General features: G+C 37.9%; 2 protein-coding genes across 2 annotated transcripts; one reads left to right on the top strand and one right to left on the bottom strand.

Moving 5' to 3' along the window:
* Nucleotides 1-2,126: 2,126 nt before the first annotated feature.
* LOC130836340 (olfactory receptor 56-like) lies at nt 2,127-3,077 on the top strand. Its single transcript, XM_057708393.1, has one exon. The coding sequence runs from the start codon at nt 2,127-2,129 to the stop codon at nt 3,075-3,077; it is 951 nt and encodes a 316-aa protein (XP_057564376.1).
* A 4,916-nt stretch (nt 3,078-7,993) lies between these two features.
* On the bottom strand, nt 7,994-9,082 carry LOC130836675 (annexin A1-like). The gene has a single exon (XM_057709100.1). It carries the CDS (start codon nt 9,032-9,034, stop codon nt 7,994-7,996), a length of 1,041 nt encoding a protein of 346 aa, XP_057565083.1. The 5' UTR covers nt 9,035-9,082.
* Between the last annotated feature and the right edge of the window lie 5,414 nt (nt 9,083-14,496).

Here is a 14,496-nt window from a genome sequence, read left to right as displayed (position 1 = left end):
GTCTTTTGTGTTTCCATAGAAGTTGTAAAATTTTTTCTTCTTGTTCTGTGAACAATGCCATTCATAATTGATAGTGATTGCATTGAATCTGCAGGTTGCTTTGGGTAGTATAGTCATTTTCATAATGTTGATTCTCCCAATGCAAGAACATGGTATACCTCTCCATCTCTTTGTGTTGTCTTTGATTTCTTTCATCAATGTCTTATAGTTTTCTGCATACAGTCTTTTGTCTCCTTTGGTAGGTTTATTTCTAGGTATTTTATTATTTTTGTTGTGATGGAAACTGGGAGTGTTTCCTTAATTTCTCTTCCTTATTTTTTCATTGTTAAGTATAGGAATGCTAGAGGTTTCTGTGCATTAATTTTGTATCCTGCTACTTTACCAAATTCATTGATTAGGTCTGGTAGTTTTCTGGGGGCATCTTTAGGGTCTTCTATGCATAGTAACATGTTATCTGCAAACAGTGACAGTTTTACTTCTTCTTTTACAATTTGGATTCCTTTTACTTATTTTTTCTTCTTCTCTGATTTCCGTGGATAAAACTTCCAAAACTATGTCAAATACTAGTGGTGATAGTGGGCACCTTTGTCTTGTTCTTGATCTTAGAGAAAATGCTTTCAGTTTTTCACCATTGAGAATGATGTTGGCTGTGGGTTTGTCATATATGGCTTTTATTATGTTGAGGTAGGTTCCCTCTATGTCCACGTTCTGGAAAGTTTTTATTATAAATTGATGTTGAATTTCATCAAAAACTTTTTCTGCATCTATTGAGATTGTCATGTGTTTTTTTTTTTTTAACAGATAATAAACAGAATATATTTAGAGTGTACAATTTGGTATCCCAATCTCCCAATTCATTTGTCATGTGGTTTTTATCCTTTGATTTGTTGGTATGATGTATCACATTGATTGATTTGTATATATTGAAAATCCTGTATACCTGGAATATACCCCACTTGATCACAGTGAATGATCCTTTTAATGTGCTGTTGGATTCTGTTTGCTCATATTTTATTGAGGATTTTTGCATCTATATTCATCTGTGATATTGTGCACCGGGTTTTAGTTTTGACAGGTGGGTTCCTTAGTTGTGGCTCACAGGCTCCTTAACTGTGGCACATGTGCTCCTTAGTTGTAGCATGCAGGCTCCTTAGTTGTGGCATGCAAACTTTTAGTTGCAGTATGCATGTGGGATCTAGTTCCCTTGCCAGGGTTTGAATCTGGGCCCCTGCACTGGGAGCGCAGAGTCTTACCCACTGCGCTAGGAGGGAAGTGCCTCAGTATGTATTAAAATGTCATATATATCCCACTGACAACATATTGTTTTATCATTTAATCATACCATAATATACTTATGTTTTCCTTTGTGTTGGGTTTTTAGGTTGCCTCTAGTTTCTCATTTTCTGTATTAGAAAATAATTTAGGCTTTTATATTTTTAAAAAATTAATAAATTTCCCACAATCTCATTTTCTCCATTTGTGAAATGGGGATAATCATCAGTCTTTTCAAGGCAGTTATGAGGATTGAATGCTAGGATGTGACAGAGGGCTCATCACAGTGTCTCTGAGAAATGCTCAAGTAACATCAGCTGTCATCATTTCTGTACTCTTATGTATTGCTTATGTTGTCACCTTCAATCTTTACTATTGATTTATGAGATAGATGTTATTCCAATTTAAGATGAGAAAACTGAGGTTCAGAAAGTTTATGTAAGTGCCCGGTTCACACAGTTGGTAAATGTCTTTGCTGCTTTAGTACATTTTTCCTGAAAAAGCAAATGCTTGAGTGAGGCTGGCCTAGAGTTTTGTAGGAGAAGCAACTATGTGGGCTGGAGACAGACCCATCCTAACAGAGGTAGAAGCAGTGTCTATTACAGGAATAACATTTGCTTCTTAACTATGTGCAGAAAACCTAGAAGTTAAAAAAAACAATAACAACAAAGAGCCTGTATGTTTGTTAAGATTCTTTCCCTTAAGAGGACTTGCCTCTTATTCTAAACCAAGTAACATATAAAGGGGGCAAAGATTTCTTAAAAGTGTTAATGGCCTCACTATTATAGCACCAACCATAAATCTTATGCTTCCAGATGTCAGTCCTCTGTCTGACACACCCCTCTGCAGGAACAATGGCCTTGGTGGAAAACCAGACGCTCATCTCCCACTTCATCCTCCTGGGCCTCTTCACCCACTCACCCCTGCACCTCCTCCTCTTCTCCATCATCATGGTCATGTTTCTGGTGGCCCTCTCTGGAAATGGGCTCATGATCTTCCTCATCAACACTGACTCCTGCCTGCACAGCCCCATGTACTTCTTCCTCAGCTGGCTGTCCCTCATGGACCTCATGCTCATCTCCACCATTGTGCCACGCATGGCCATTGACTACCTCCTGGGCCATGGCTCCATCTCCTTCACAGGCTGTGGGCTCCAGATCCTCTTCTTCCTTACCCTCCTGGGGGATGAGTGCTTCCTGCTGGCCTTCATGGCCTATGATCGCTATGTGGCCATCAACAACCCGCTGAGGTACTCAGTGGTCATGAACCGCCGTGTCTGCTGGCTCATGGTGGCAGGATCTTGGCTCTTTGGCCTGGTGGATGGGTTGATTCAGGCCATCTACACCCTGAGCTTTCCCTACTGTGGCTCCCAGGAGATTGACCACTTCTTCTGTGATATCCCTGCAGTGCTTAAGCTAGCCTGTGCTGACACCTCCCTCTATGAGACTATGATCTATGTGTGCTGCGTCCTCATGCTGCTCCTGCCCTTCTCTGTCATCTCTGTCTCCTACCTGCTGATTCTGGTGACTGTGCTCCGCATGCGTTCTGCTGAAGGTCGTCAGAAGGCCTTTGCTACCTGCTCCTCCCACATGGCAGTGGTGTCTCTCTTCTATGGGGCTGCCATGATCACCTACATGCGGCCCCAGACTTACCACTCCTCCAAGCAGGACAAAGTGGTCTCTGCCTTCTATACCATGATTACCCCTATGCTCAACCCACTAATCTACAGCTTGAGGAACAAGGAAGTGGCTGGTGCTCTCAGGAAACTCCTGGGAAGGTGTCCATGTGGTGGGGGGCAGGGATAGATTGGCACTTCCACTGAATGTATAGGTCTGGGCCCTGGGAAACCGACTTAATCAACTATAGTGTGATTGGAGGAGATACGAATATGCAGTACTGAAAATAAAAGTCATTGTCTGGGAACTTCCTTGGTGGTGCAGTGGTTAAAAATCCATCTGCCAATGCAGGGGACATGGGTTCGATCCCTGGTCTAAGAAGATCCCACAGGCTGTCGAGCAACTAAGCCCATGTGACACAACTACTGAACCTACTCTCAAGAGCCCAAGAGCTACAACTACTGAGCCCACTTGCCACAACTAATGAAGTCAGTGTGCCTAGAGCCCATGCTACATAACAAGGGAAGCCAGTGCAACGAGGAGCCCATGAACCTAGTTGCTTGCCACAACAGGAGAAAGCCTGCACACAGCAACAAATACCCAATACAGCCAATGAATGAATGAATGAATGAATAAATAAATAAATAAATACATTTATAAAACAATAAGTCATTGTCTGACCAGAGGTAATGAGAGTAACACATCAATTCAACCTATCATGTCCATGCTGAGTATGGGCATAGTGGGAGGAAAGGTGAGTCTCTGGGATTACAAAGAACAGAAGACACAGGTACTTTATCCCTCAGCTGCTGGAAGAGTGGGTGGGTGATAGCTTTCAGCTGTGTTCCTCTCAAGTAATTGCCCATGTCTGTGGAGAGACAACTTGCCCAAGGCCATAGTTCTCCTTGGAGAGCTTCCTGAATCTCATGACTGGTCAATAGAGGGTACAAAGGCCACACCACTTTGTCTTAGTTTGACTGCAAAGGGCCAACCCAGTTCCAGAGCTCCCCACCTTCAGCCTCCCAGCAGGATTACCTGAGGAATTGCAAACAACTTCTCCCTGTATCCCATTTTGTTTCCTTAACTCCCTTCTCCCACCAAAAATTTTCAATCCTGAGTGCATCTTGTAATAAACCTTTGCATGCAAAACCTCTCAGTTTGCTTCTGGTAATCTGACCTGTGACTCAAGAGTCAGTTTGCTAAATATCATCATGTGCATATATTCAAGGCATATGGGAATTATGAAGGGCTCCCTTTAATGGCTGGTGTCAGGAGATGCCATAGATTAAATCATGGGAACACCTAAGACAGGTTTAATGCAAGAATTGCAAACTCAAATGACCATAAGTCCAGAAAGGTGGTATTAGTGAGAGAGTCATGGGGTGGAAGCAAGATTGGATGGGATACCAATCCTAACCAAAAGTCAATTGGCAGCTCTGTTCCAGGCAAGATGGGTGAGTTTAGAGTTGAGAAGAAGATTAAGTGAAGGTTGGTATAGGCTGGAGGAGAAACCATGGATGGGCATCAGAGTTGGGCCCTGGGAACCCAGAGGGCAGCACTAAGCACTGGGCAGAAAAAAGGAGAGTAGAGGAAGGTGTGCACAGCAGGATGACAGACAAGAAAAGGACATTTACAGTCTAGCCTCTTTACAATGCCCAGTAAGAACTCAGATTTCCAGGTGAGCAGCCAATTAGCTCTCCCATAGTGTCCACATCATGAGGGCAAAAACTGTGAATTCTCACTTTAAAACTTGCTTAAGGAGTATCAAGCAGTATCAGCAGTATTTCATCTTGTGGAACTGAAAATCACAGCCACAGAATGACAGAGAAAATGAAAAAGCAGAGGACTTTGTACCAGATGAAGGGACAGGATAAAACCCCAGAAAAACAACTAAATATAGAGGATATAGGCACCCTTCCAGGAAAATGAATTCAGAATAACAATGGTGAAGGTGATCCAGGACTTAAAAAAAAAAAAAGACTGGATGCAAAGATCAAAAAGTTTACCAAAGACCTAGAAGAATTAAAGAACAAACAAACAGAGATATGCAATACAATAACTGAAATGAAAAATACACAAGAAGGAACCAATAGCAGATTAACTGAGGCAGAAGGGTGAATAGGTGATCTGGAAGACAGAATGGTGATAATCACTGATGCGGAAAAGAACAAAGAAAAAAGAATGAAAAGAACTGAAGACAGCCTAAGAGACCTCTGGGACAATGTTAAACACACCAACTTTTGCATTATAGGGGTCCCAGAAGGAGAAGAGAGAGAGAAAGGACCTGAGAAAATACTGGAAGAGATTATAGTTGAAAACTTCCCTAACATGGGAAAGGAAATAGCTACCCAAGTCCAGGAAGCACAGAGTCCCAGGCAGGATAAACTCAAGGAGAAACAAGCCAAGACATACAGTAGTCAAACTGACAAAAATTAAAGACAGAGAAATGTTATTAAAAGCAACATGGAACAAATGACAAATAACATACAAGGGAACTCCCATAAGCTTAACAGCTGATTTCTCAGAAGAAACTCTGCAAGCCAGAAGGGAGTGGCACAATATATTTCAAGTGATGAAAGGGAAGAACCTGCAACCAAGAATACTCTACCCAGCAAGGATCTCATTCAGATTCAATGGAGAAATCAAAAGCTTTACAGACAAGCAACAGCTAAGAGAATTCAACACCACCAAACCAGCCCTGCAACAAATGCTAAAGGAAGTTCTCTAAGTGGGAAACGTAAGAGAAGAAAGGGACCTACAGAAACAAAAACAAAACAATTAAGAGAATGGTAATAGGAACATACATCTTGATAATGACCTTGAATGTAAATGGACTAAATGTACCAACCAAAAGACACAGACTGGCTGAATGGATACAAAAACAAGACCCATATATATGCTGTCTACAAGAGACCCACTTCAGACCTAGGGACACATACAGACTGAAAGTGAGGGGATGGAAGAAGATATTCCATGCAAATGAAAATCAAAAGAAAGCTGGAGTAGCAATACTCATATCAGATAAAAGAGACTTTAAAATAAAAAATGTTACAAGAGACAAGAAAGGACATTACATAAAGATCAATGGATCAATCCAAGAAGAGGAGATAACAGTTATAAATATATATGCACCCAATATAGGAGCACCTCAATACATAAGGCAAATACTTAACAATTATGAAAGAGGAAATACAAGGCAGAAATAGAGACACAGATGTAGAGAACAAACATATGGACACCAAGTGGGGAAAGTGGGGAGGGTTGGGGGGGAATGAATTGGGAGATCAAATTGTACACTCTAAATATATGCTGTTTATTGTCTGTTAACTGTATCTCAATAAAAGTTCTAAAAAAAAAATAACTTGCTTAAGGATATGGCACCAGAAGCCTGGAAATAAATATTCATCAACTGCTGAGCACTGCAGGGAGATTGGTGCACATTTTTGGCAGACAACATGCTGAGAGACACAAAAATAATAATAAAATAAAAATGTTACTCTCTCCTTGAAAAGCAGCCCAAAGGCAAACAAAAGTCTGGAACTTAAGCCAAATTAACACTCTAATTCACTCAAAATGAAATTCATACTACAGAAAAATTATACAAATAATTTAAAATGGTTTCTTTTAAAAACTTCAAGTACAATTGATTTATGATATATTAGTTTCAGGTGTACAACATAATTCAATGTGTTTATAGATTATATTCCATTTAAACTTATTATAAAATATTGGCTATATGCTCTGTGCTGTACATCACACCATTGTATCTTACTTATTTTATACCTAGTAGTTGGTGCCTCTTAATCTGCTTATCTTGCCCCTCCACCCATCCTTTCCCCACTAGTAATCACTACTTTGTTCTCTGTCTTTGAGCCTGTTCCAGTTTGGTTTTATTCATTTGTTTTATTTTTTGGATTCCACAAGTAAGTGAAAAAATACAGTGTTTGTTTTTCTATCTCTGACTTACTTCACTAAGCATAATACACTCCAAGTCCATTTATGTTGCTGCAAATAGCAAAATAATCTTTTTAAGGCTGAGTTTATCTACTATCATCTATCATCTATCTATCATCTATCTATATCTATCTATCTATCATCTATCATCTATCTTACTATCTATCTATCATCTATCTATCTATCTATCTGTCTGTCTATCTCTATCTATCTATCTATCTATCTATCTATCTATCTATCTATCTATCTATCTATCTCTATCTATCTATCTGTCTATCTATCTATCTATCTATCTATCTCTCTCTCTCTCTCTCTCTCTCTATCTATCTATCTATTATCTATCATCATCTATCTCTCTATCATCTATCTATCATCATCATCTATCTATCATCTATCATCATCTATACCACATCTTCTTTATCAGTTCATCTGTGGATGAGCACTAAATTTGCTTCCATACCTTGACTATTGTAAATAATACTGCTATGAACAGTGTGTCTATATATTTTCAAATTAATTTCCATTTTTTCCAGATATATATCCAGATGTGGATAATATGGTAGTGCTATTTTTCAGTTGTTTTGAGGAAACTCCGTACTGTTTTCCATAATGGCCGTGCCAATTTTCATTCTCACTAATAATGTACTATGATTCCCTTAACTCCATATGCTTGCCAAAATTTATTATTTGTTGGATTTTGACAATAGCAATTCTGACAGGTGAGAGGTAATATCTCAGTTTTGATTAGCATTTCCCTGATGATTAGTCATGTGGGGCATATTTTCATGTGTCTGTTAGCTCCCTGTATGTTGCTTTTGGAAAAAAGTCTATTCAGGTCTTCTGTACATTTTTTTTTGTTCCTGTAAAATCATTTTATTTTCTGTGACATACACATTTTTCTCAGGCAATGTTACTAGAACAACCTCTTTATGAGGTTTTACAGTTTGGAGTAAATTTATTTTTTTAAAAACTTATCTCTATTTTATAAAGTTGTAATACAAAAAATGATTTAGAAGCTATATTTTCCAGGAAGGAGTTACTAAACTATATTCCTGTTGATGAAATTTTCCTATTCAACTCTATGATAGGGAATGAAAAGATATAATTAAAAAGTCTTCTGATCAAAAAGTTTGAGATCACCAATGGAATGTTTAGTTTCCTCCACAGAGAGCCACCAGGATTTTTTCATAATCTCCTTTAGTTTCATCCAGGATGGCTTGGCAGAGAGAAATGCCATACAGCTTCTGATAGCATGCTTTGATGTCATTCATGTCAATTTCAGAATGGGAAACCATAATCCTGATCAGTATCTTATGATGAGTTCCAACACCCTTCATGGCCTGATGAAGTTTCTCAGCAAAGAACATTGGTTTGCTTGTAGTACACTTCACAATAACTGTGAGGCATTTCTCGATGTCACCTTTCAACTCCAGGTCCAGAACTTTGTTCATGTCATGCTTACTGTACTTGGAATACTTCTGAAACACTCTGCGAAGATGGGAATAGCTTCTGGTGGTCAGAATGGTAGTGAACACATTCATATCTGTCCCTTTTCCTCTTTCTCCTGCTTCATATAAGGCCCTGGCATCTGTATCAGCCAAGTCGTCATTTAGGGCAAGCGCCTCTGATCGATCACCCTTAGCAAGAGAAAGCAAAGCCTTCTCATAATCTCCAGATGCGTCTGCGGCAATGTCTTTAGCCAGATCTCTCTTCAGTTCCTCTCTATAGATTCTGTTAATTTCTCTGATTTCTCTGTTAGTTCTTGATGCCAAAATTTCATTCAGAGTGTCTTCATCAGTTCCAAGGCCCTTCATGGCAGCACGGAGCTCATCAGGGTCAAACTGGGCTGGAGTTTTCAATAGAGCCAAAGCAACTTCCTCAAGGTGACCTGTGAGGGCTTTCTTCAGAGCTTCATCCAGGGGCTTTCCTTTTTCCTGAAGATAGGCTGCTTTGATCTGCTGATGCTGTGCATTGTTTCTCTTAGTTAGAATTTCAATGATGGTTGCTTCATCCACACCTTTAACTGTGATTGCTTTATGCAAGGCCTCAACATCTGAGGATGAATTGAAGGTAGGATAGGGGCTCACTGCTGACCCAGGACCAGCTTTGGATGTTTTCACAGTTTTGATGTACTCCTGCTCTTCATTGTCAATAAACCAGGCCTGCTTCAGGAATTCAGATACCATTGCCATTTTTGAAAGATGTTTTTTTTCACCTCTGTCCAAAGACCTAAAGAGAGATTCTTCTCAGAACAGTTCAGGCTCTGGTCTTCTGTACATTTTTAAATAGGGTTTTTTTACTTTGATGTCAAGTTGTATGTGCTCTAATGTATTTTGTGTTTTTTTTAAAGTAAAATTTAAAACATATATCTTTTGTTTTTTACATCTTTATTGAAATATAATTGCTTTACAATGTTGCATTAGTTTCTGCTGTACAATGAAGTGAATCAGCTATATGTATACATATATCCCCATATCCCTTTCCTCTTGAGCCTTCCTCCCACCCTCCTTATCCCATGCCTCTAGGTCATCACAAAGCACTGAGCTGGTCTCCCTGTGCAATGCAGCAGCTTCCCACTAGCTATCTGTTTACATTTGGTAGTGTATATATGTCAATGCTACTCTCTCACTTGATTCAGCCTCCCCATCCCCGCCACTGTGTCCTGAAGTCCGTTTTCTATGTCTGCATCTCCATTCCTGCCCTGCTACTAGGTTCATCAGTATAATTTTCCTAATTCCATATATATGCATTAGCATACAGTATTTGTTTTTCTCTTTCAGACTTACTTCACTCTGTATGACAGACTCTAGGTCCATCCACTACAAATAACTCAACTTTGTTCCCTTTCATGGCTAAGAATGTTCCATTGTATCTATGTGCCACATCTTCTTTGTCCATTCATCTGTCGATGGACATTTAGGTTGCTTCCATGTCCTGTAAATAATGCTGCAATGAACATTGTAGTACATGTATCTTTTTGAATTATGGTTTTCTCAGGGTATACGCTCTGTAGTGGGATGGCTGGGTCGTATGGTAGTTCTAAGGAACCTCCATATTGTTCTCCATAGTGGCTGTATCAATTATTTACATTCCCACCAACACTGCAGGAGGGTTCCCTTTTTTCCACACCCTCTCCAGCATTTACTGTTTCTAGATTTCTTGATGATGGCCATTCTGTCTGATATCTGGTGAAACCTCATTGTGGTTTTGATTTGCATTTCTCTAATGATTAGTGATACTGAGTATCTATCATGTGTTTGTTGGCCATCTGAATGTCTTCTTTGGAAAAATGTCTATTTAGTTCCTCTGCCCATTTTTGGATTGGATTGTTTGCTTTTTATGATATTGAGCTGCTTGTATATTTTGGAGATTAATCCTTTGTCAGTTGCTTCATTTGCAAATATATTCTCCCATTCTGAGGGTTGTCTTTTCATCTTGTTTATGGTTTCCTTTGCTGTGAAAAAGCTTTTAAGTTTCATTAGGTCTCATTTGTTTATTTTTGTTCTTATTTCTATTACTCTGGGTCATGGGTCAAAAAAGATCTTGCTGTGATATATGTCACAGATTGTTCTGCCTATGTTTTCCTCTAAGAGTTCTATAGTGTCCAGCCTTACATTTAGGTCTTTAATCCATACTGAGTATATTTTTTGTGTATGGTGTTAGGAATTGTTCTAATTTCATTCTTTTACAAGTAGCTGTCCAGTTTTCCCAGCACCACTTACTGAAGAGGTAGTTTTTCCTCCGTTGTATGTTCTTGCCTCCTTTGTCAAAGATAAGGTGACCATATGAGTGTGTATTTACCTCTGGGCTTTTTATCCTGTACCATTGATCTATATTTCTGTTTTTGTGCCAGTACCATACTGTGTTGATGACAGTATTGCTTTTGGTAGTATAGTCATTTTCACAATATTGATTCTTCCAATCCAAGAACATGGTATATTTCTCCATCTGTTTATGTTATTTTTGATTTCTTTCATTAGCATTTTATAGTTTTCTAAGTACAGTTGTTTTGCCTCCTTAGGTAAGTTTATTCCTGGGTATTTTATTCTTTTTGTTGATGTGGTAAATGGGATTGTTTCCTTAATTTCTTTTTCTGATTTTTCATTGTTAGGGTATGGGAATGCAAGAGATTATTGTTCATTAATATTGTATTCTGAAAATTTACCAAATTCATTGTTTAGTTGTAGTTTTCTGGTGGCATCTTTAGGATTTTCTGTGTATAGAATCATATCATTTGCAAACTTCTTTTTTTCCAATTTCTAGTCCTTTTATTTCTTTTTCTTTTCTGATTGCTGTGGCTAAGAATTCCAAAACTATGTTGAATAAGAGTGGCAAGAGTGAACATCCTTATTTTGTTCCTGATCTTAGTGGAAATTTTTCAATTTTTCACCATTGAGAATGATATTTGCTGTGGGTTTGTCATATATTGCCTTTATTATGGTAAGTTCCCTTTATGCTCATTTTCTGGAGAGCTTTTATGATAAATGGGTTTTGACTTTTGTCAAAAGCTTTTTCTGCATCTGTTGAGATGACCATATATTTTTTGTTCCTTAATTTGTTAATATGGTGTATCACATTGGTTGATTTGCATATATATATTGAAGAATCCTTGCATTCCTGGGATAAATCCCACTTGATTATGGTGTATGATCCTTTTAATGTGCTGTTGGATTCTATTTGCTTGTATTTTGTTGAGGATTTTTGCATCTATGTTCATCAATGATATTGGTCTGTAATTTTCCTTCTTTGTGTGATATCTTTATCTGGTTTTGGTACCAGGGTGATGGAGGCCTCATAGAATGAATTTGCAAGTATTCCTCCCTCTGCAATTTTTTGTAAGAGTTTGAGACAGGTAGGTGTTAGCTCTTCTCTAAATGTTTGGTAGAATTCACCTGTGAAGCCATCTTATCTTGGACTTTTGTTCGTTGGAAGATTTTTAATTATAGTTTAAATTTCATAACTTGTGATAGATCTGTTTATATTTTCTAATTCTCCCTTATTCAGTCTTAGAAAATTGTACCTTTCCAAGAGTTTGTCCATTTCTCTATGTCTGTCCATTTTATTAGCATATAGTTGTTTGTAGTATTCTCTCATATTCTTTTGTATTTCTGTGATGTCAGTTGTGATTTCTCCTCTTTCACTGCTAATTTTACTGATTTACACCCTCTCCCTTATTTTCTTGATGAGTCTGGCTAAAGCTTTATCAAGGCTGTGTTGGGTCTTTGTTTCTGTGCAGGCTTTCTCTAGTTTCAGAGAGTAAGGGCTACTCTTCATTGTGGTGCACAGGCTTCTCATTGCAGTGGCTTTCTCTTGTTGTGGAGCATGGGCTCTAGGCGTGCAGGCTTCAGTAGTTGTGGCACTACAGGCACAGTAGTTGTGGCCTGTGAGCTCTAGAGCACAGGCTCAGTAGTTGTGGTACACGGGCTTAGTTGCTCTGTGGCATGTGGGATCTTCCTGGACAAGGAATTGAACCTATGTCCCCTGCATTGGCAGGTGAATTCTCAACCTCTGTGCCACCAGGGAAGTCCCCTGTAATTGATTTCTAATCTCATAGTTTTGTGGTCAGAAAAGATGCTTGATATGGTTTGAATTTTCTTAAATTTCTGGGGCTTGATTTGTGACCCAAGATGTGTTCTTTCCTTTTCCATGTTTTGTGTGAACTTGAGAAGAAAGTTTATTCTGCCACTTTCCAGTGGAATGCCCTATAGATATCAATCAAATCTATCTGGTCTATTGTGTCATTTAAAGCTTGTGTTTCCTTGTTTATTTTCTGTTTGGATGATCTGTCCATTGATGCAACTGGGGTGTTGAAGTCCCCTTCTTTTGATGTATTACTGTCTTTATTTCTGTTAACATTTGCATTATATATTTATGTGCGCCTATACTAGGTTATGCATATGTTAACAAATGTTATATCCTCTTCTTGTATTGATCCCTTTATCATAGTGTAATGCCCTCTTTGTGTTTTGTTATAGACTTTGTTTTGAAGTGACTTTGATATGTGTATTGCTACCCCAACTTTCTTTTCCTTTCCATTTACATGGAATATCTTCTTTCCGCCCTCTCACCTTCAGTCTTTGTGTGTCTTTAGCACTGAAGCAAATCTCTTGTAAGCAGCATGTAGACGAGTCTCATTTTTTTTTTTTTTCCTATCAGCCATCCTGTGTCTTCTGATTGGAGCATTTAGTCCACTTACATTTAAAGGGATTATTGATAGGCTTGTACTTATTGTCCATTTTGTCACTTTTTCTGGTTGTTTTTGTAGTTTTTCTCTGCTATTTTCTTTTTTTAGTTTCTTCCCTTGCAGTTTGATGATTTTCTTTAGAATTTTTGCAAGTTCATTTTTCTCTAATTTTTGTGTATCTGTTGTAGTTTTTTGATTTGTAATTACCATGGAGTTCATATATTTTGTCTTTTACTGTATCTACTTGTTTTAAGTTGACAGTCATTTAAGTCAAACAACTCTAAAAGCTGTACAATTTTTACTCCCTTCTCCCATGTGTTGCATCTTTGATATCATATTTTACATCTTTATCCCTTAACTTTTTATTGTATTTTAGTTGATTTTATAATTTTTGTCTTTTAACTTTTGTACCATCTATTTAAGTGGTTGATCTTCTGTGTTTGCTATATATTTGCCTTTACTCATGGGATTTTTTCTGTTCTATAACTTCTTATTTCTTGTGTACCATTTTCCTTTTCACTTAGAGAAGACAATTTAATTCTTCTTGTAAGGTCAATTTAGTGTTGGTGGACTCAGTTTTTGCTTTTCTGAGAAGTTCCTTATCTCTCCTTCTATTCTAAATAATAATCTTGCTGGGGAAAGTATCTAGATTGCATGTTTGTCCCTTTCAGCACTTTGAATATATCATGTCACTCTTTTCTGGCCAGTAAAGTTTTTGTAGAGAAATCAGCTGAATGCTATTTGGGGATTCCCTTGTGTATGACTCTTTGTATTTCTGTTGCAGTCTTTAGAATTGTCTCTTTATCTTTAAGCTGTGCCATTTTAATTGTGATATATCTTGTTGTGGAAATTTTTGGGTTCATTTTCTTTGGGACCCTCTGTGCTTCTTCTGTATCACCTAGTTTACTATGGATTCAGTCCCAGTGTGTTTTTCATTTCAGTTATTGTATTCTTCAATTCTGTCTGGTTCTTTTTTATATTCTCTAGTTCTTTGCTAAAATTCTCACTTAAAAAAATCTATTGTCTTTCCTATTTCAGTTAGCATTCTTGTTACTAATGCTTTGAATTCCTTTTTTCTTCTTTTTTCTTTTTTTAAAAGTTAATTTTTAATTACTTTCTAAAATTATCCCATACTTCCAGTTTGTCCCCTTCTTCCCCTTTAACCATAAGTTTATTTTCCATGACTGGGAGCCTGTTTCTGTTTTGTAAATAATCTTATTTGTACAATATTTTAGATTCCACTTATAAGTGACATCATATAGTGTTTTTTTTCCCCCTCTGTGTGACTTAATTTACTAAGCATAATATTCTCTGGGGCTATCCATGTTGTTACAAATGGTAGAATTTCATTTAACCTATGTAATCTCCCTTTCCCTCTAAGTCCCATCCAAGGGGCACAGTTCTGGACCTGAACTCTTCTGTTCCCTTCCTACCCAATACCATATGGATATTTCTTACAATCTTATTGTA

The sequence above is a fragment of the Hippopotamus amphibius genome, chromosome 15 (genome assembly GCF_030028045.1).
Source record: "Hippopotamus amphibius kiboko isolate mHipAmp2 chromosome 15, mHipAmp2.hap2, whole genome shotgun sequence".
Classification (NCBI taxonomy): Eukaryota; Metazoa; Chordata; class Mammalia; order Artiodactyla; family Hippopotamidae; genus Hippopotamus; species Hippopotamus amphibius.
This window is presented reverse-complemented; position numbering and strand designations above follow the sequence as displayed.